Raw genomic sequence first — 23,009 nt, forward strand, 5'->3', positions numbered from 1 at the left:
CATTAACAAAAGCAAAACGAGGATAATGGAATGTAGTCGAATTAAGTCGGGTGATGCTGAGGGAATTAGATTACGAAATGAGACACTTAAAGTAGTAAAGGACTTTTGCTATTTGGGGAGCAAAATAACCGATGATGGTCGAAGCAGAGAAGATATAAAATGTAGACTGGTAATGGCAAGGAAAGCGTTTCTGAAGAAGAGAAATTTGTTAATCTCGAGTATAGATTTAAGTGTCAGGAAGTCGTTTCTGAAAATATTTGTATCGAGTGTAGCCATGTATGGAAGTGAAACATGGACGATAAATAGTTTGGACAAGAAGAGAATAGAAGCTTTAGAAATGTTGTGCTACAGAAGAATTCTGAAGATTAGATGGGTAGATCACATAACTAATGAGGACGTATTGAATAGAATTGGAGAGAAGAGGAGCTTGTGGCACAACTTGACTAGAAGAAGGGATCGGTTGGTAGGACATGTTCTGAGGCATCAAGGGATCACCACTTCAGTATTGGAGGGCAGCGTGGAGGGTAAAAATCGTAGACGGAGACCAAGAGATGAATACACTAAGCAGATTCAGAAGGATGTAGGTTGCAGTAGGTACTGGGAGATGAAGAAGCTTGCACAGGATAGAGTAGCATGGAGAGCTGCATCAAACCAGTCTCACGACTGAAGACCACAACAACAACAACCATACTGTGCGTCTCATGTAATATTAATACTGAATATTGTGACAGCGTTAGTTACTTACTTACAAATGTCGTGCTATGTCGGTGTCCAGCATGTGTGCCTGCCAGGGAGTCTCGTACGAGATGTGGAGGAAGGTCTATTGGCAGCGACTGAGCACATTGAGTACATCCGACTGCAAAACTTGGCTCGTGTCGACACGAACGACGCCTGCCGCCAGGGTTCATAGGACTTCCTAGCTTCCCACCGATGTATGGCTAATTTGGTGAAGACAGATTGCCTCATCCGCAGGGCGGAAGCAGAGCTATCGTTTTGCAGCATCGTTCCGAGAACCTGTCGCGGTTCTCTGGTGTAGAGTGAAGTGAAAGGTCTCAACAAAAGGCTCAAACGATTCTGCGACAGAATCGGTTGCAGCTTTCTCGACTCCCGCTAACGGGTGAAGCAGTAGGTCAGACGTACAATACACACAGGCAACTGATAGTAGGGTAGCAGAGTAAGTGTGGCGTTCACATGTTGCTGTTTTAGGATAGAGAAATCACTTCACAGGTCCCCGTCGTAGCATTCGTCATAACACATCTCAGAAAGAAAATATTAATGTACTATTAATTAACTACAGGAGCATCTAGGTCCTGGAACCAATCTCGCTTATAAACGATAACAATGCCAACGTAGTACTAAGGTTGAAATAGCAATAAAATTCCAAATTCCGATTGGGATGTATATAGCAAAGATAGGTTGAACGCTGGTGATGGAAGCGTATTTATAGCCACAAAAAATACGATAATATCTACGAGATTATTACATATTTGGAGTCCGATAATTTTGCTCAAGACTGTATCAAACATGGACATCGGATACTTTATAGACCCAGGCCACAGTAACAGTAGTGACGGAACAGTTGAGGGGAAGCTTAGAGAATATTTCATCTAAATTTTCTGGTCATTTTATAGTTTTAGGAGGAGATTCTAACCTACTAGCTACAGACAGAGAGACTCAAGTTATTAGGACGTGGAGTACGGATAGAGAAACATGTGAAGTTGTTCTAAATGCTTTATCCGTAAATTACCGTCAGTACTTAATGAAAGCACCGACTCAGAAGACAACATATTAGACCTGCTGCTGACAAACAGACTTAAAGTTTTCGACCAAGAGTAGAGCCGGGAATCAGTAATCATAAGGCATTGCTGAATACAACTGTAAATACGAATACACAGAAAGGCAGGAAGATTTTTCTGCTTAGCAAGGGCGACAAGAAACAGATTTAGGATTACCTGAGTGGACAGCAGAAAATTTCATCTCCAGCAATAACAACGCTGAGCATCAATTAATGAAGCTCAAGAGTGTTGCAAAAAAATGGTTCAAATGGCTCTGAGCACTATGGGACGCAAGTGCTGTGGTCATAAGTCCCCTAGAACTTAGAACTACTTAAATCTAACTAACCTAAGGACATCACAAACATCCATACCCGAGGCAGGATTCGAACCTGCGACAGAAGAGGTCGTGCGGTTCCAAACTGTAGCGCCTTTAACTGCGCGGCCACTCCGGCCGGCAGAGTGTTGCATAACATGCGTTAGACAGATATGTGATGAGCAACGTTGTGAGGCAACGTTGTGAGTATGAAAAAGACCCGCCGTGGTTCGGCAGCTGTGTTAAAAAACTGATAAAGAAGCAGAGAGAGAGCTCCACTGTAAACTTAAACGTAGCCAAAGTCTCAGAGATAAACAAAAACTAAATGAAACCTATAGTAGTGAAAGGAAAGCCATGCATGAAGCGTTCAGGTAACTGGAAAGTAAAATTCTGCCTACCAACTTGACGGAAAATCCTAAAAAGCTTTTGTCTTACATTTAATCAGTAAAAGGACAGAAGCCATCTGTCCAGATACTCTGTGACCATAATGGGATTGAAACATAAGACGACAGAGAAAAGGCTGAAATATTAAACGTAATTTTCCAAAACTCTTTCACACAGGAAGATCGCACTGCAGTGCTTATTTTAAATTGTCACACGAACGACAAAATGGCTGATATCGAAAAAAAGTGAGCATGGGACAGAAATCGCTGAACACAGGAGCGAAGTGTTCCCGACAGTTGGAAACAAGCACAGGTCATTCTCGTTTTCAATAAGGGGCGTCAGACAGAAGGACAAAACTATTGCCTTTTATCTCTCACATCAGTCAGATGCACAGTTTCGGAATATGTTTTATGCTCCGTATTATGACATTTCTGGAGGCCGGAAATCTATGTAGGAACCAACATGAGTTCTGAAAACACTGATCGTGTGAAACCCAGCTCGCTCCGTTCGTCCAAGGGACACGGAAAGCGGTAAATACCGGCGCCTAGGCTGTTGCCGTGTTCCTTTACTTCCGGAATGCATTCGATACAGTTACACACTGGCACCTAATGAACAAAATACGAGTGACTGAATTGAAGAGTTTCTCGCACAAGTGTAAATTCGGATGCGCTCCAGGCGAGTGCTATAGATCCGTTACTTTTCATAATATATAATAGATAACGTCGGGAGTGGCATGAGACTTTGCACAGTTCATGCTGTTGTGTACAGAGAAATTGCGACGCTTTAAAACGGTAGCAAAAAGCAGGAAGATCTGCAGAGGATCGACACTTGGTGCAGGGAGTGAAAAATTGACCGTCAACATGAAGAAATTTAATGTACTGTGAATACATAGGCAGAAAACCCCTTCATTGCATGATTTCACAATTGTGCAACAATCACTGGAAGCAGTTACATCCATAAAATATCTGCTATGCATGTGGAGCGATTTGATATCGAATGATCACATAAAATTAATCGGGGATAATTCAGACGTCAGACTAAGATTCATTGGAAGAATCCTTAGGGAAATTTAGTCCATCAACAAAGGAAGTGGCAGTTTCAGGCGCTCCAAGAGAGGCGTTCTGTATAATGGTATGGTTTGTTGTTAAAGTTATGAGAGCGTACGTTCCTAGAAGAGGCCAAAAACGTTTTACTTCCTGACATGTACGGATATCTCGCGAAAGGCCCATGAAGATAAAATGAGGGAAACTCGAGCCCACGTTGAAGCATACCGGCATACGATCTTCCTGTGAACTGTTTGCGACTGGAACAGGAAATGAGGGAAGTGACAGTGGCGCACAAAGTACCCTCCGCCACACACCGCAAGGTGGCTTGCGGAGTATAGACGTAGATGTATATTTCACTGTAATTACCACCTTCCGTTCACTAAGAAGAAGCTGGACATTGGGACATATCCTTTGTCCCAGTGTCAAATGTTTACTCTTAGGATCTCTGTTCCTGTTCTTCTGTTCCTTAGGTTTTATGAAAGGAATCTATAGAAAACCTATATATTAATGACTTACAATGTAACACCAGTTGTGATGTCCACAGCTCGTGGTCTAGCCGTTACCGTTCCTGCCTCTAGGCCCCGAGTTCACTTGTTCGATTCCCGGTCAGGTCGGAGATTTTTCTCTGCTCGGAGACTGGGTTTTGTGTTGTCATCATCATTTCATCATCGATGAGCAAGTAGCCGAAGAGGCGTGAAGTAGAATGATATGCACTACTTGGGTATTCGCTGCCAATAATGCCGCACGATCATTTTATTTTTCATAAGTTGTGATCTTACGCTGGTCGCAGATGACGCAGTTATTAATGACAAGATGTTGTTATCGAGACATGCTAGTAACAGTCATTCAGATCCAGAATGAGATTTTCACTCTGCAGCGGATTGTGCGCTGATATGAAACTTCCTGGCAGATTAAAACTGTGTGCCCGACCGAGACTCGAACTCGGGACCTTTGCCTTTCGCTGGCACGTGCTCTACCATCTGAGCTACCGAAGCACGACTCACGCCCGGTCCTCACAGCTTTACTTCTGCCAGCTTCTCGTCTCCTACCTACCAAAGTTTACAAGTTTACAGAAGCTCTCCTGCGAACCTTGCAGACGAGATACTGGAAGAAGTAAAACTGTGAGGACTGGGCATGAGTCGTGCTTCGGTAGCTCAGATGGTAGAGCACTTGCCCGCAAAAGGCAAAGGTCCCGAGTTCGAGTCTCGGTCGGGCACACAGTTTCAGTCATTCAGATCTTGACAAAATGTCAGTCCTTCCAGAGACAGGCTTCGTTGCTAGAACAGGTTAAAGATTAACTAATTTTTGAACATTTCACCAAGAAAAATGTTTTTCCGTCGTTCTAAAATCGCGAGGCGTAGCTCGTATCCTATATCCTGCAACATGCACTGCACGTTAGCTACTGGAGTGGTACGCAGATGTATTGGTGGCTCTGAAACTTTGCTTACCTCAGCTAAGTGCGCAGGACTTGGACAGCTGGGTGGGAGAGTGTTCACCAAGCGTTCTCGTGAGTAGCGACGGAGCGGCGGCCGCCTCCGGGAGGCCTTTATAAGGCGATTTGCCGCCCCCGCCCCCTCCGCCACCTTGGCCCCCTCCAGGTACACCGGCACCTCCAGGAGGTGAGGGTCACGTGGCGTGGCGCGCGCCTCCGCCGCCTCGGACACCTGACACTGGCGGCATCGCCCGCAAGGCCTGGAGGGCGCCAGGTTTCCTCCTGTCCTGCGTCCGTCTCCAAAGATTGCTTATGGTCCGCAATGTGCCACGTGTTGTCCGTGTCTCGAAAATCTCGCTACGCGACGACTGTTTCGATAAGCGGCATAATATCTTACGAATCCAAGATTTATTCACATTCGTACCTTGTACTACAGTCGGTTTTAGCGTTCCATAGCTTAGTCGTTTAAAAGGGAACCCTTACAGCAATACTTCGTTGTCTGTCTGTCTGTCCATTCCGCTATTTAAAGCCTCTTTTCTCAGGAAATGGTAAATGAATCAAGCTGAAATTTATGTCGCCTATCAAGGTAAACAGTCCCTTGGCGGTGAAATTGATTCATCTAAGTTAATGCAACCAAAAGATACGGATATTTATACCACATACTTTGATATTCGCAAACTCTCTCATTATTCCTGATCTACTGGGTGATCAAAAAGTCAGTATAAATTTGATAAACTGAATAAATCACGGAATAATGTAGATAGAGAGGTACAAATTGACACACATGCTTGGAATGACATGGGGTTTTATTAGAACCAAAAGAATTCAAAAGTTCAAAAAATATCCGACAGATGGCGCTTTATCTGATCAGAATAGCAATAATTAGCGTAACAAAGTAAGACAAAGCAAAGATGATGTTCTTTACACGAAATGCTCAATATTTCCACCATCATTCCTCAACAATAGCTGTAGTCGAGGAATAATGTTGTGAACAGCACTGTAAAGCACGTCCGGAGTTATGGTGAGGCATTGGCGTCGGATGTTGTCTTTCAGCATCCCTAGAGATGTCGGTCGATCACGATACACTTACTACTTCAGGTAATCCCAAAGCCAACAATCGCACGGACTGAGGTCTGGGGACCAGGGAGACCAAGCATGACAAAAGTGGCGGCTGAGCACACGATCATTACCAAACGACGCGCGCAAGAGATCTTTCACTCGTCTAGGAATAAGTGGTGATTTTTTTTTTTTTGGTTCTAATAAAACCCATGTCATTCCAAGCATGTGTGTCAGTTTTTACCTCTCTATCTACGTTATTCCGTGGTTTATTAAGTTTTCAAATTTATACTGACTTTTTGATCACCCGGTATATTAACGACATAGGAGACAATCTGAGTAGTCGTCTTAGTTCGTTTGCAGATGATGCTGTCATTTACCGTCTTGTAAAGTCATCAGATGATCAAATTGCAAAATGACTTAGATAAAATATCTGTGTGGTTCGAAAAGTGGCAATTGATCCTGAATAAGGAAAAGTGTGTAGTTATTCACATGAGTACTAAAAGAAATCAGCTAAATTACGATTGCGCGATGAGTCACACAAATCTGAAGGCTGTGAACTAAATACTTAGGGATTACAATTACAAATAACCTAAATTGGAACGATTACATAGATAATATTGTGGGCTGAGCAACCCAAAGACTGCGATTCATTGGCAGAACACTTAGAAGGTGCAACAGGTCTACCAAAGAGACTGCTTACACTACGCTTGTCCACCCTATTCTGGAGTACTGCTGTGCGGTGTGGGATCCGCATCAGGTGGGACTGACGGATGACATCGAAAAAGTACAAAGAAGGGCAGCTCGTTTTGTATTATCGCGAAATAGGGGACATAGTGTCACAGACATGATACGTGAAATGGAGTGGCAATTATTAAAACAAAGGCGTTTTTCGTTGCGACGGGATCTTCTCATGAAATTTCAATCACCAGTTTTCTCCTCCGATTGCGAAAACATTCTGTTGGCACTCACCTACATAGGGAGAAATGATCATCAGGATAAAATAAGAGAAATCAGGGCTCGCACGGAAAAATTTGCTCGTTTTTCCCGCATGCCGTTCGAGAGTGGAACGGTAGAGAAACAGCATGAAGGTGGTTGATTGAATCCTCTGCCAGGCACTTTATTGTGAATAGCAGAGTAATCACGTAGACACAGAAAACATAAAGGGTACTTCCAGTTGACCTAGAATCATGAACTATTGCAGGGAGTAAGTAACCAGGAATAACATAAACTTGCACAAGTTTCAAAATGACAACAAAATCTGGTGATGTTTCTCAATCGACAAAAAATGGCTCTGAGCACTATGGGACTTAACATCTATGGTCATCAGTCCCCTAGAACTTAGAACTACTTAAACCTAACTAACCTAAGGACAGCACACAACACCCAGTCATCACGAGGCAGAGAAAATCCCTGACCCCGCCGAGAATCGAACCCGGAAACCCGGGCGCGGGAAGCGAGAACGCTACCGCACGACCACGAGCTGCGGACTCAATCGACAACATTCTGTATTAATCGTGCAGTAACATCGGCAGAACCTCTATATGTGAGCAGGTGTTCTGATTCTCCAAGAAAAGTGGATAAATGAAAACAGAAATCAAAAAGTTAGATACGCGGAATTGTGCTTCGATACTACAACAGAGCAGACTGTCCGACAGCTTGAAAAATACAGGGTGATCTCTGTGAAAACAATAATTATTCTGGCTCAGGGACCTACGCTCTTTGTCCTATCCTTTCACTAGGTTTCTGATTCTGAAAGCGTAAAGACAGAAGAAAATTTTCATTGGAATACAAACTCTTTGTTGCAGCAGGAACGATGTTCTGTGTTCAATGCAGTAATCGCGTTTAGAGGCCAATAGTTTTACAGTACACTTCCATAAAACTTGAGTTTCATAAAATCATTCGCACAAATTCGTTCGCAATTTTGCTCGCCTTGAATGGAAATAGCAGCCTGAAACTACCTACGGTTACTTTTATATAGCGTAATCAGCGATTTGAGTGATGTGTGCAGTGACGAAGGGTCAGTAACAGATAAAATAAAAAATTTTCTCGTGTATAAAATGGGTTCATACGTAATACGATACAGTATTGATATTTCAGATGTTACTAAAACGAATTTCATAGTTTTTAACAACTTTCTCGCTGGAAGTTTCTACAAAATCTACGAAACGCAAATTCGTCAGCGATAGAATTTTATGTTGTACAAGTGGCACAGTTTCACATTTCACAGTACTTTATTTTTTTGTCTCGGAATACTGTTATGTTTTTACAAGAAAATATGTATCACATGCGTCTATAAACTTCGAGAATGTTCATAGATTTTTTTCAGTCCGACTAAATAAAAACTTTGAGGTTCGCCGATGACATTGTAATTCTGTCAGAGACAGCAAAGGACTTGGAAGAGCAGTTGAACGGAATGGACTGTGTCTTGAAAGGAGGATATAAGATGAACATCAACAAAAGCAAAACGAGGATAATGGAATGTAGTCGAATTAAGTAGGGTGATGCTGAGGGAATTAGATTAGGAAATGAGACACTTAAAGTAGTAAAGGAGTTTTGCTATTTGGGGAGCAAAATAACTGCTGATGGTCGAAGTAGAGAGGATATAAAATGTAGACTGGCAATGTCAAGGAAAGCGTTTCTGAAGAAGAGAAATTTGTTAACATCGAGTATAGATTTAAGTGTCAGGAAGTCGTTTCTGAAAGCATTTGTATGGAGTGTAGCCATGTATGGAAGTGAAACATGGACGATAAATAGTTTAGACAGGAAGAGAATAGAAGCTTTTGAAATGTGGTGCTACAGAAGAATACTGAAGATTAGATGGGTTTTTAACAACTCGTGGTCTAAGGGTAGCGTCTTTGATTCATAATCAAAACTTCGGTCCCGGGTTCGATCCCCGCCACTGCCTAAATTTTGATAAATTATCAGCATTGGCGACCGAATACTTCCGGCGTAAGAAGTCAGCCTCATTCTCCCAACGGCCTTGTCAAAGAGGGCGGAGGAGCGGATAGAGGTTCAGGGCACTCTCTTGTCCTAGGGGTGGGAAATTACCCCTAAAGGCGGAAGAATCAGCAATGATCAACGACATGTGGATGCAGAAGGCAATGGAAACCACTGCATTAAAGACATGTAACGTGTATCCACAGGACATGTGGCCTGTATTTGAAGAAGTGTCATGATGAACTCTCCATTGGCAAAAGATTCCGGAATAGTCCCCCATTCGGATCTCCGGGAGGGGACTGCCAAGGGGGAGGTTACCATGAGAAAAAGATCGAATAATCAACGAAAGGATAACGTTCTACGAGTCGGGACGTGGAATGTCAGAAGCTTGAACGTGGTAGGTAAACTAGAAAATTTGAAAAGGGAAATGCAAAGGCTCAATCTAGATATAGTAGGGGTCAGTGAAGTGAAGTGGAAGGAAGACAAGGATTTCTGGTCAGATGAGTATCGGGTAATATCAACAGCAGCAGAAAATGTTATAACAGGTGTAGGATTCGTTATGAATAGGAAGGTAGGGCAGAGGGTGTGTTACTGTGAACAGTTCAGTGACCGGGTTGTTCTAATCAGAATCGACAGCAGACCAACACCGACAACGATAGTTCAGGTATACATGCCGACGTCGCAAGCTGAAGATGAACAGATAGAGAAAGTGTATGAGGATATTGAAAGGGTAATGCAGTATGTAAAGGGGGACGAAAACCTAATAGTCATGGGCGACTGGAATGCAGTTGTAGGGGAAGGAGTAGAAGAAAAGGTTACAGGAGAATATGGGCTTGGGACGAGGAATGAAAGAGGAGAAAGACTAATTGAGTTCTGTAACAAGTTTCAGCTAGTAATAGCGAATACACTGTTCAAGAAGGGGCTCAAGAGGAAGAGGTATACTTGGAAAAGGTCGGGAGATACGGGAAGATTTCAATTAGATTACATCATGGTCAGACAGAGATTCCGAAATCAGATACTGGATTGTAAGGCGTCCCCAGGAGCAGATATAGACTCAGATCACAATATAGTAGTGATGAAGAGTAGGCTGAAGTTCAAGACATTAGTCAGGAAGAATCAATACGCAAAGAAGTGGGATACGGAAGTACTAAGGAATGACGAGATACGTTTGAAGTTCCCTAACGCTATAGATACAGCAATAAGGAATAGCGCAGTAGGCAGTACAGTTGAAGAGGAATGGACATCTCTAAAAAGGGCCATAATAGAAGTTGGGAAGGAAAACATAGGTACGAAAAAGGTAGATGCGAAGAAACCATGGGTAACAGAAGACATACTTCAGCTGATTGATGAAAGGAGGAAGTACAAACATGTTCCGGGAAAATCAGGAATACAGAAATACAAGTCGCTGAGGAATGAAATAAATAGGAAGTGCATGGAAGCTAAGACGAAATGGCTGCAGGAAAAATGTGAAGACATCGAAAAAGATATGATTGGCGGAAGGACAGACTCAGCATACAGGAAAGTCAAAACAACCTTTGGTGACATTAAAAGCAACGGTGGTAACATTAAGAGTGCAACGGGAATTCCACTGTTAAATGCAGAGGAGAGAGCAGATAGGTGGAAAGAATACATTGAAAGCCTCTATGAGGGTGAAGATTTGTCTGATGTGATAGAAGAAAAACAGGTGCCGATTTAGAAGAGATAGGGGATCCAGTATTAGAATCGGAATTTAAAAGAGCTTTGGAGGACTTACGATAAAATAAAGCAGAAGGGATAGATAACATTACATCAGAATTTCTAAAATCATTGGGGGAAGTGGCAACAAAACGACTATTCCCGTTGGTGTGTAGAATATATGAGTCTGGCGACATATCATCTGACGTTCGGAAAAGCATCATCCACACAATTCCGAAGACGGCAAGAGCTGACAAGTGCGAGAATTATCGCACAATCAGCTTAACAGCTCATGCATCGAAGCTGCTTACAAGAATAATATACAGAAGAATGGAAAAGAAAATTGAGAATGCGCTAGGTGACGATCAGTTTGGCTTTAGGAAAAGTAAAGGGACGAGAGAGGCAATTCTGACGTTACGGCTAATAATGGAAGCAAGGCTAAAGAAAAACCAAGACACTTTCATAGGATTTGTCGACCTGGAAAAAGCGTTCGACAATATAAAATGGTGAAAGCTGTTCGAGATTCTGAAAAAAGTAGGGGTAAGCTATAGGGAGAGACGGGTCATATACAATATGTACAACAACTAAGAGGGAATAATAAGAGTGGACGATCAAGAACGAAGTGCTCGTATTAAGAAGGGTGCAAGACAAGGTTGTAGCCTTTCGCTCCTACTCTTCAATCTGTACATCGAGGAAGCAATGATGGAAATAAAAGAAAGGTTCAGGAGTGGAATTAAAATACAAGGTGAAAGGATATCAATGATACGACTCACTGATGACATTGCTATCCTGAGTGAAAGTGAAGAAGAATTAAATGATCTGCTGAACGGAATGAACAGTCTAATGAGTACACAGTATGGTTTGAGAGTAAATCGGAGAAAGACGAAGGTAATGAGAAGTAGTAGAAATGATAACAGCGAGAAACTTAACATCAGGATTGATGGTCACGAAGTCAATGAAGTTAAGGAATTTTGCTACCTAGGCAGTAAAATAACCAATGACAGACGGAGCAAGGAAGACATCAAAAGCAGACTCGCTATGGCAAAAAAGGCATTTCTGGCCAAGAGAAGTCTACTAATATCAAATACCGGCCTTAATTTGAGGAAGAAATTTCTGACGATGTATGTCTGGAGTAGAGCATTGTATGGTAGTGAAACATGGACTGTGGGAAAACCGGAACAGAAGAGAATCGAAGCATTTGAGATGTGGTGCTATAGACGAAGTTGAAAATTAGGTGGACTGATAAGGTAAGGAATGAGGAGGTTCTACGCAGAATCGGAGAGGAAAGGAATATGTGGAAAACACTGATAAAGAGAAGGGACAGGATGATAGGACATCTGCTAAGACATGAGGGAATGACTTCCATGGTGCTAGAGGGAGCTGTAGAGGGCAAAAACTGTAGAGGAAGACAGAGATTGGAATACGTCAAGCAAATAATTGAGGACGTAGGTTGCAAGTGCTACTCTGAGATTAAGAGGTTAGCACAGGAAAGGAATACGTGACGGGCCGCATCAAACCAGTCAGTAGACTGATGACAAAAAAAAAAAAGATGGGTAGATCACATAACTAACGAGGAGGTATTGAATAGAATTGGGGATTAGTTTGTGGCACAACTTGACAAGAAGAAGGGACCTGTTGGTAGGACATGTTCTGAGGCATCAAGGGGTCACAAATTTAGCATTGGAGGGCAGTGTGGAGGGTAAAAATCGTAGAGGGAGACCAAGAGATGAATACATTAAGCAGATTCAGAAGGATGTAGGTTGCAGTAGGTACTGGGAGATGAAGAAACTTGCACAGGATAGAGTAGCATGGAGAGCTGCATCAAACCAGTCTCAGGACTGAAGACCGCAACAACAACAAATGTCAGAACTTCTGTTTTTGCCCACAGGATGTAGTAAAAAAATTATATGTCAAACATTTTTTTCTTAATATTTGAAATTATCGCCACCTGGCGACGCCGTTAGACTGAGATGACCTTGAGATGCGTATTCTAGTGACGGCCGCTATAATTGTATCTGACGGGCCTCTTGAATTTGCGCGCATAACTGCCTAAGTAGCTGACTTCAATGCTAATGAGTTCGGAAATGGCGCAGCATATCGAATTGTTCTTCTTCGCAATCTACCCTACGACAGCCTCACAAGGTTTTCAGACTCTTTCTGTCCACTCCGTGTACAGAACAAAGCGTTCTAGACGAAAGCTTTGTCTTTGATGAACATTCACCTTCGGGGACAGTATTCTGGGTTCCATTACTTAACCATCGGGACGTAAGTGTCTCACGACAGGTTATCGGACAACCAGTGAGAATTTGCTGCGCCTATTACTCTCTGTCAGCGTCCCACTAGTAAAGCTAAGCCTGCCAATGGTTTACAGAATTCTTATAATTGCAGATTGCACCTGTAGGTTCAGCTATCTTTAAATTTCGGTGTTAACCCTATGCTTCGTACTGTTGCTTCGAATTAGTTGTGCCTGCAAATAGGCAAACCAATAAACAGATTCGCAAAACAGGTTCCTGTCACGATTTCCGGGACAATTCGTATCAGTGAGCTACACACACTTACGGACGTTTGTCCCGTCAGAAATGGTGTCGATAGTGAGTGAGCACCGTAGTGTGAGTTACAATTTTGGGGAGATGCTCTAGCCATCTATGTGTGTCCGTTTTCTGTATGTCCTGTCGTTTTTGCGCAGTCGTTTTCTCAAATCCTGGAGGTACTTACGAATAACCCTGTAGGTCCAAAACCCTCCCGCATTGTAAAATGAAACTGTGGGAAATAGTTTTTTTTCATATTGTTGCTTCTAACTACGACAGTAATTAAACCGCACATTAATATCTTTCACTCCGAAAAAATTAGTGCTCTGAGGGTTGAAATGTCTTCGAGCCATTTAACGTACACTGTAACAATCTTCCGAAAGCCATCACGGACCACTGCGAGATGTGCGAGAAGTGAGTCAGTGAGGTTCTGGAAGATACCGGCAGGGATCTGGAGCCATGACGACTCAAGTGCTGTGGCCAGTTGCGCTAGGTATGTCGGTTGTCGCGCGATTAACCCAATCGAAGTGGTCCCACAGATTCTCCATTGGGTCCAAATCCAGGGAGTATGGTGGCCAGGTTGGTAAATTTATTCTCGTGCCCTTCGCAACACGCGCGTACACGTTGCATTGTCCTGCTGACTGATACCATCGTGCCGAGGAAAAACAGACTCTGTATAGGGACTAACATGGCCCATAAGCATAGAGGCATACTTGTGTTGATCCACTATGTCCTCAAGAACGACGAGATCACCCTTAACGCTCCTTCCTCCAGTCTGAAACCTACCGACGATGGTTGCAGGGTGTTTGCTTTCAGATGTTTCACGCCACTCAGATCATCGTTCATCTGTCCTGTGAATAGGCCGCCTATCGTCACACAGGTCCAGTTGTGGTACTGGTGGGCGAATTCCATCCTTCGTACCTGATGGGTGCACGCACCAGGAACCTGCTGCGGAGTCCCATGCGCAGCAACGTTCGCTGAACGGTCGTTGATTAGACGGTATTGGTAGCCCCTTGGTTCATTTGAGTGGCCAGCTGTTCAACAGTTTCACGTTTATTCGCCCATACGCATTTCCACAGCCGTCGTTCACCCCTGTCATCTATGGCCCATGGTGCACTACAGTTGCCTCAGAGCCGGTTTTGGATAGCGCCATTTTGCCATACACGGTATACTTTAACCACAGCGGCACGTGAACAGTTTACAACTTTAGTCACTTCTGAAATACTTCCACTTTTGGCCGGAAATCCAATGATAGTGCCATCAGATAAATCGTTCCGTTTCTAAACGACTACACTGTTTTCCGCATCCCACCGACACGGTTTATACGCCCTTCACTGCTAATGGTTCAACGTGCCGTCAGTGAGAGGTTATTGCACTTTGACGTCGAAGATTGACGTTGGTTACGTCAGTGTGACTGGACCATGTGCATGAGAGCCTGTTTGGTATGCTCGGATCTTTGTTAACAGGCTGCAATGGGACACTGTGTCAAATGGTTTACGGAAACCATGCGAATGGAATTTGCGTCTCGCCTGTCATCTGTGGTTCTCAGGACATTGTAGGAGAGAAGGGCGATCAGAGACTCATACGAGATATGATATTTAAATCAGTGCTGATATATGGAAAGAAGCTGCTCTCTATCAAGGAAATTTGTTATATACGTAATAAGAATTCTGAGGCAAACCGACGATAAGGGTATTGGTCAGCAATTTTGCTCAGTAACTTTACGCTACGTATATACAGGAGTCGCCTCCGCTTTTTTCCAGTCACTTGGAACTTCGCGCTGGGCAAGAAATTCGCCATAAATGCAAGCTACGTAACGGGCTAGTGCCAAACACTACTCTCTGTAAAACTGAACTGAGATTCCGTTTGGACCTGGCGATTTATTTTCCATTGTTTCGGTTGCTTTTCAACACAAGGTATGTCTGCAGCTGTGTACTCCGCACGAGAGTTGGTAAGACGGCCGAATTGATGGTACATCTATACGATGCTCCTGCATGAATGATATTTTTGAAAGCAAAATCTAAAACTTCAGCTTTCCTTTTGCTGCCTTTTATTGCACACTAGACTCGTCGGCAGATGACTGAAATAAAAGACTTTGACCTATTTAGTGATTTCAGAAACAATGGTATCTGCAGATCAGTGAGTGATCTCCCTTTAATATGGTCTGACACAAGCTTTTGGAAGGTAGTGATGTAAGGCTCAGAGTAAAAAGTGCCACAGCATGCCACTGGAAAAAGAAACCTCAGTGGCAGGGCTGTTATCAGATTACGCCGCCACCACCAGCGACAGTTCATGCAAGGATATAAGGATCGTTGGTAGCAGGGAAGTTGTCGGCAATGCTGGGCGCCGACGATTTCTCCTGAGCCAACCGCGGCCGTCTCGGTTCTTTAACAAGTGGATCTGATCATTAGGTGTTTTTGTTGCTAGGTGGGATCGCGTCAGAGATACGAGTTTTTTAAATGGGGTGCTATAGTTTGGTACTTATTTTTGTTAGCGGCTGTAGAGAAGAATCCAATGATGTGTAACAGTGAGGTTTTTGAAGGTCAACGAAGGTCACAGAGGTAGAATGAACGTCCATTTACAGAAGGTATCGGAAGTGATAACCATTGGTATCAATGCAGTGCTGCAATCTTCTTATCATGGATTCAGTGGTATTCCTTATCACTTCGGCACTTATCGAAGCACATGCTCTGATAATTCTCTCTCTTATATCGTGGAAATAGTAAATATTCGCCGAATACGGCGTATCCATCTAACCTGCCATTGACATGTAAACACCATGTGACGGTTTCGCAATACAACACTAATAGGAACGGTAACACTAAAGTCGTCGAGTCAAGCGAATGTGAATGATGTATTCCTTCGAAGAACAAGTCGACATGCTTCTCATTTACGGAGAATGCCAACGAAATTCAGTGAGAGCTATAGACTTATACGCTGAAAGATATCCTCAACGTACTCACCATATGCGTCGTACATTTAAATATGTGTATGATAAATTGAGAACAACTTGATTTTTAACATACCGGAAACATATCGAGCAAAGATAAGTTACTAACGAGGAAACGGAAATTGGTACGATTGCCACTGTGGTTCGAGATACTTGTGTTACCTCGCTTCAAATTTCTAGGGAATCTGGCATGAGCCAGAGTAGTGTCGTTCGTGCTCTGTATTGCAATAAATATCATCCTTACCATATCAGTCTCCGCAAAGAATTAACTGGTACGGATTGTACGCGTCGCATTGAATTCTGCCGATTGGCTCAACTTCAGATTCAGAGGGACGACACATTTATTACTTTAATTTTATTTACTGACGAGGCTACATTCACAACCCATGGAAATGTTAATTTGAATAACAGGCATTATTGGGCAATTCAAAATCCATGTTGGCTGTTGCAAGTTGCTGAAATTCAGAATAAAATGAAGCAGGTTACTTTTGATAAATTGACTCAGAGGGGTCCTGGCAAAAAATGTTCTGGGAAATGAAGCAAACAAATTATTATTAAAAAGAAAGAACAATATAATGTGAACCAAAGTGTGAAACAACGTGCTATTAATAAAATATCTATCAAAATATTTGTGGAACACCTGTTTAAGAAGAATGTACACTTTACAAAGGATAGGATGTCATTATTAAAAAATTAATTACGTACTTATTGAATAAAAATATCCATTTTACAGGGTCCAAGCTTTTGTGACGACTCCTTTATTCACAATGTGGTCTTGTGCACTATCAGATATAGAAGTTAATACACTCCTGGAAATTGAAATAAGAACACTGTGAATTCATTGTCCCAGGAAGGGGAAACTTTATTGACACATTCCTGGGGTCAGATACATCACATGATCACACTGACAGAACCACAGGCACATAGACACAGGCAACAGAGCATGCACAATGTCGGCACTAGTACAGTGTATATCCACCTTTCGCAGCAATGCAGGCTGCTATTCTCCCATGGAGACGATCGTAGAGATGCTGGATGTAGTCCTGTGGAACGGCTTGCCATGCCATTTCCACCTGGCGCCTCAGTTGGACCAGCGTTCGTGCTGGACGTGCAGACCGCGTGAGACGACGCTTCATCCAGTCCCAAACATGCTCAATGGGGGACAAATCCGGAGATCTTGCTGGCCAGGGTAGTTGACTTACAACTTCTAGAGCACGTTGGGTGGCACGGGATACATGCGGACGTGCATTGTCCTGTTGGAACAGCAAGTTCCCTTGCCGGTCTAGGAATGGTAGAACGATGGGTTCGATGACGGTTTGGATGTACCGTGCACTATTCAGTGTCCCCTCGACGATCACCAGTGGTGTACGGCCAGTGTAGGAGATTGCTCCCCACACCATGATGCCGGGTGTTGGCCCTGTGTGCCTCGATCGTATGCAGTCCTGATTGTGGCGCTCACCTGCACGGCGCCAAACACGCATACGACCATCATTGGCACCAAGGCAGAAGCGACTCTCATCGCTGAAGACGACACGTCTCCATTCGTCCCTCCATTCACGCCTGTCGCGACACCACTGGAGGCGGGCTGCACGATGTTGGGGCGTGAGCGGAAGACGGCCTAACGGTGTGCGGGACCGTAGCCCAGCTTCATGGAGACGGTTGCGAATGGTCCTCGCCGATACCCCAGGAGCAACAGTGTCCCTAATTTGCTGGCAAGTGGCGGTGCGGTCCCCTACGGCACTGCGTAGGATCCTACGGTCTTGGCGTGCATCCGTGCGTCGCTGCGGTCCGGTCCCAGGTCGACGGGCACGTGCACCTTCCGCCGACCACTGGCGACAACATCGATGTACTGTGGAGACCTCACGCCCCACGTGTTGAGCAATTCGGCGGTACGTCCACCCGGCCTCCCGCATGCCCACTATACGCCCTCGCTCAAAGTCCGTCAACTGCACATACGGTTCACGTCCACGCTGTCGCGGCATGCTACCAGTGTTAAAGACTGCGATGGAGCTCCGTATGCCACGGCAAACTGGCTGACACTGACGGCGGCGGTGCACAAATGCTGCGCAGCTAGCGCCATTCGACGGCCAACACCGCGGTTCCTGGTGTGTCCGCTGTGCCGTGCTTGTGATCATTGCTTGTACAGCCCTCTCGCAGTGTCCGGAGCAAGTATGGTGGGTCTGACACACCGGTGTCAATGTGTTCTTTTTTCCATTTCCAGGATTGTAGTTTAAATATCATCATAACATTGAACCATGCTGGGGCTTGCGTTGGTGCTGTTTGTAGGTTTCCACCCTGTGTTGGAGGCCAGACAGTATCGTATAGTTGGCGTGGTTGCGGATGTATGTCTTCTTCTAATGTTGACAGCCGCCACTCGGTTTCGCAAGCGTTGCCAGTCCGCTAGTGGCAGCAGCGGCGGTTATCGATATGTAGTAACTGTTGCCCTACCTTTGGGGCGCCTTCGTTTTTTCTCCGGGTCGTGTGAGTGGGTCAGTTTAGTTGCGGACTCAGGAGCCAGGTCTGCACAGAGCGGGAACACGCCAGGACCGCTGGCGGCATGCATGGACTGCCATATGGAAGGGCTGTGGTCCCGAGGGAGCACGATATCGTCATAAATCGGATCCAGCAAACTTTAAGATGAGTGCATTTCAATCCGAGTAGAGATACCTCCACCATTGTGATGTCTCGCAATTCTCCAGTGACTTGGGTTCGTGTTGCTGCTCGTAGCGTCGCCGAGGCGAAGAGCAGCGAGTGGAGATCTTGGGGAAGGCGGATCGGATTAGCTTTCCTCGACTTCTTATTACTATTTACTGCGTTCAACTTGTTACAATTTGTTAAGTTCAACCAGCGATAATTTTTCTTGCTGGTGGCCGCCAACGTCCCAGTTACCTGCCCTAGGGGTTAGTGTATGTAACGGCAGTGTACGTTTCCTCGCCTTGCCACTGCTGTCCGGTAAGGCGTATAGTTATGACACCTTTATTGATTGTAGGCTGGTAGGTGATTCTTCTACTCTGGATTCCTTTCTCGTTCTGAGCGCTCTAAGCCCACTATTCTGGGTACTTAGTGCAGACAACCGGTTTCGGCTTTGGCATATTGTTCCATCGTTGCATTTGGTTTATCGAACGTCAGGTAGCTTCAGCAAGATTATCTTTAGTCAATCGATAGACTGCCACTAGTGTGAGTTACCATCTTGTGAAGGGAATGCAACTCTTGGATGCCTATCTCATCGCTCGCGAAAGTGTTTGTTGCCAGACTTTCTCAGACGTCGATTCCTGGAACACCGTCTGTGGCCCCTTGCTTCTTGTAAGACATGTGTGTTCTAAAAGGAGGTCTGATGGCCCGTAGTTCAGTGTAACGCTCCTTCAGTCCACGCCTTCTGCGGGTATAATCTGCCTCAGTACCCTTTAAGGAACTTATCTACTGGTCCTTGTGTTTTATTATTGTATTATTTATTACTATACCTTGTAATGCCTACATTAAAGGTTATATATGTCTAGTTAATAGTTCTGGTTGCCTTCTGGAATAAATCTAGCAGTGCAGTGTTCAGTGGACGTTAAGGGTTGTGTTACGAAGTTCTCCATCTTCTTATTTCACCCGTTTGGTGACCAGTCGCTTGTTTTTTAAGAAACCTTTGCAACTGTGTTTGCTGTTTTTAAATGTTTTTTATATTATTGCCGTTGCTGGCGTGTAAAGCCTTCAGCCGTGATTGTGGTAATTTGCCTGAAAATTCTAATTTGGTATTTGTATTTTAGTATTAAGCCTTAAAACCTTATTACTGCCATACCTGGCGTCTGATGCCTTCTTCTGTGTTTGTGGCGACTTACCTTTAATATTTGAATTCCTGTAAGTTGTAAATTGCAGGGACTTCTTAAATTCTTAATTTATTGCCATTCTTGGCGTGTAAGGCCTTCAGCCGGGATTGCAGCCACTTGCCTTAAAATTCTAATTTGGTATTTGTATTTACGCAGTGAGCCTAGAAAACTTTATTTACTGCCATTTCTGGCGTCTGATGCCTTTAATATTTCAATTCCTGTAATTTGTAAGTTGCAGCTAGTTTTAAACAATTCTTAACTTATTGCCATTCGTGGCATGTAAGGCCTTCTGCCCATTCACAGTGGCTTGCTTTCAAAACATTATCGGCTGTATCTGTATCTAATGGTGATTTGCTAAGTTGTAACTCACTGAATACACTATTATTTACACAGTTGTTTATTCCTTCATTAATAACTTGTGGTATTTTTATTTATTGTTGAGTCTTGAATTACTGGTTTAAAATAAATTGTGTGTATCTGAAATAGGCAACCAATGGTAACTGATTACAGCCCCGTCCACAATCGTAACCGAATCCTGCCTCCCTTGACCACCACATTTCAAACTGCCTAATGGTGAGAATTATTGATTTAAAAAAGGCTGGAACATCCTTTCAAAAATTAATTTGTTGTTTTGCTATTATTAGCCTCACACTGAATGACAATTCATAGTTCAGATTTCAAAATGAGAATATGTGCAAACTACACACGTTAAAATGCTTTGTATCATCTCGGTTCCGAGAGTTCCGGAACCTGTACCGAAAATTGGAATAGAGATAATCATAAACATCATTTCCGCCCTTTTTATTGCTCACGAAAACCACACATTGCATGTTGTACCCCCATACAGCGAGACCTTCAGAGGTGATGGTTCAGACTGCTGTTTACAACGGTACCTCTAATACCTAGTAGCAAGTCCTCTTGCAATGATACATGCCTGTGTTCGTCGTGGCATACTATCCACGAGTTCATCAAGGCACTGGTCCAGATTGTTCCACCCCTCATCGGCGATTCGACATAGATTCCCCCGAGTTATTGGTGGGTCACGTCGTCCATAAACAGCCCTTTTCGACCCACTCTATTCGAGCGATGTTATCATGAAGGAAGTCATTCACAAGATGTGCATGATGGGGGCACGAAATGTCGTCCGTGAAGACGAATGCCTCGCCAGTACGCTGCCGTTATGGTAGCACTATTGGTAGAAGGATGGCATTCACGTATATGCGACACTCATCGGGGAAGAGAACGTGGTGCCAATCTTGAGCGGTCCATTCGGCATGTTGTTGGGTCCATTTGTACTGCGCTGCATAGTGCCGTGGTTGCAAAGATGGACCTTGCCATGAACGTCGGGAGTGAAGTTGCGCGTCATGCAGCCTATTGCTCACAGTTTGAGTCGTAACACGACGTCCTGTGGCTGCACGAAAAGCATTATTCAATATGGTGGGGTTGCTGTCAGGTTCCTCCGAGCCATAATCCGTAGGTAGCAGTCATCCACTACAGTAGTAGCCCTTGGGCGGCCTAAGCGAGGCAATTCATTTACAGTTCCCGTCTGTATCTCCTTCATGTCCGAACAACATCGCTTTGTTTCACTCCGAGACGATTGTACCCTTCCTTTGTTGAGAGCCCTTCCTGGCAGAAAGTAACAATGCGGACGCGATCAAACCGCGGTATTGACCGTCTAGGGATGGTTAAACTACAGACAGCACGAGCCGTGTACCTCCATCCTGGTGGAATGACTGGAACTGATCGGCTGGACAAACACACACACCCATGCCCGAGGGAGGACTCGAACCTCCGCCGGGACCAGCAGCACAATCTAAGACAGCAGCGGACTGCTCGGCTAGGCCTGAGAAAAGTCCCTACAGTTGCGTAAGCGGTGAGACAGTCACCCAAGAGCTATGCTCACTTAACAAGATGGCAACTCAAACTAGGGACCGCTTAAACGCCGACCAGCACACTCGCAAAATCCACCTAAGATGCGATAGCCAATACCACGATAGAATAACAGTTAACATCGTCAAATGACAAGCATTGAATTACATAAGTTGGCTTCACCAAACCCTAGTACGCAGACAGGATTAAGGCTAAACTGCCTATTCAAAATCTGATTAGATGCACATGGAACAGCAAAAGAGAATTCTACAAACAACTCAAACAATGATGAAACGGTCACTATACAGGAACAAGAGGAACTGCACGTAGACATGAACGCTAAGAACACAGAAACTGTCGAAAAACCAGGTACACGTCGTCCACTGAGACGACCTACCGAACGACGAACCATCGGTCGGTGCCAATCAAGGCAGGCAAGGGAAACGTCGGAGTATAAAACCGCCAGTTGACAACTTGATGGCATGAGGTCACTTCGACGGACGGACACACACGCAAGTGAAAGTTGCACTACTCGAATAAACGATCCATTCAACTTAAACTCGCTGAATCCGGACCTCGACGTGGTCGTGCACTCTCGCGACCACACTCTTCCATCGGGCAGTGCATATATCGCCAGCTCCCTTGGCGAGTACTGGCGCTGTCGGACCTCAGTGCTGCGTCCGAAGCAAACTGAACTCTGTCACAATACACGTGCAGCTACCGGTGCCTAGAGCGGTTGGCAGCAGATGTCCCATTCAAAAGTCTGCTGCGCCCATTTATAAATAAAGCTAGGTACTACAATTACGACAGTCTAATCTAAAAGCCGTAAATTCAACTAAATACCTAGGTACTACAATTACGAACAACTTAAATTGGAAAGAACACATAGAAAATGTTGTGGGGAAGGCTAACCAAAGACTGCGTTTTATTGGCAGGACACTTAGAAAATGTAACAGACCTACTAAGTAGACTGCCTACACTAAACTCATCCGTCCTCTTTTAGAATACTGCTGCATGGTGTGGGATCCTTACCAGGTAGCACTGACGGAGTACATCGAAAAAGTTCAAAGAAAGGCAGCATGTTTTGTGTTATCGCGAAATATGGGAGAGAGCGTCACAGAAATGAAATAGGATGTGGGCTGGACATCATTAAAAGAAAGGCGATTTTCGTTGCGACGGAATCTTCTCACGAAATTCCAATCACCAACCTTCTCCTCTGAAAGCGAAAAT

General features: G+C 44.2%; 1 protein-coding gene across 1 annotated transcript in view; it reads right to left on the bottom strand.

The window, feature by feature from the left end:
* The window catches only part of LOC124616482 (alpha-tocopherol transfer protein-like), a 139,011-nt gene that overhangs the window by 91,812 nt on the left and 24,190 nt on the right, over positions 1 to 23,009 (bottom strand). The window contains exon 2 of the mRNA XM_047144792.1: positions 4,967 to 5,259. Within this exon, the coding sequence (XP_047000748.1) occupies positions 4,967 to 5,259 (293 nt within the window). The remainder of the gene's footprint in view (positions 1 to 4,966; positions 5,260 to 23,009) is intronic.

This window comes from Schistocerca americana, chromosome 5, assembly GCF_021461395.2.
Source record: "Schistocerca americana isolate TAMUIC-IGC-003095 chromosome 5, iqSchAmer2.1, whole genome shotgun sequence".
Lineage (NCBI taxonomy): Eukaryota > Metazoa > Arthropoda > Insecta > Orthoptera > Acrididae > Schistocerca > Schistocerca americana.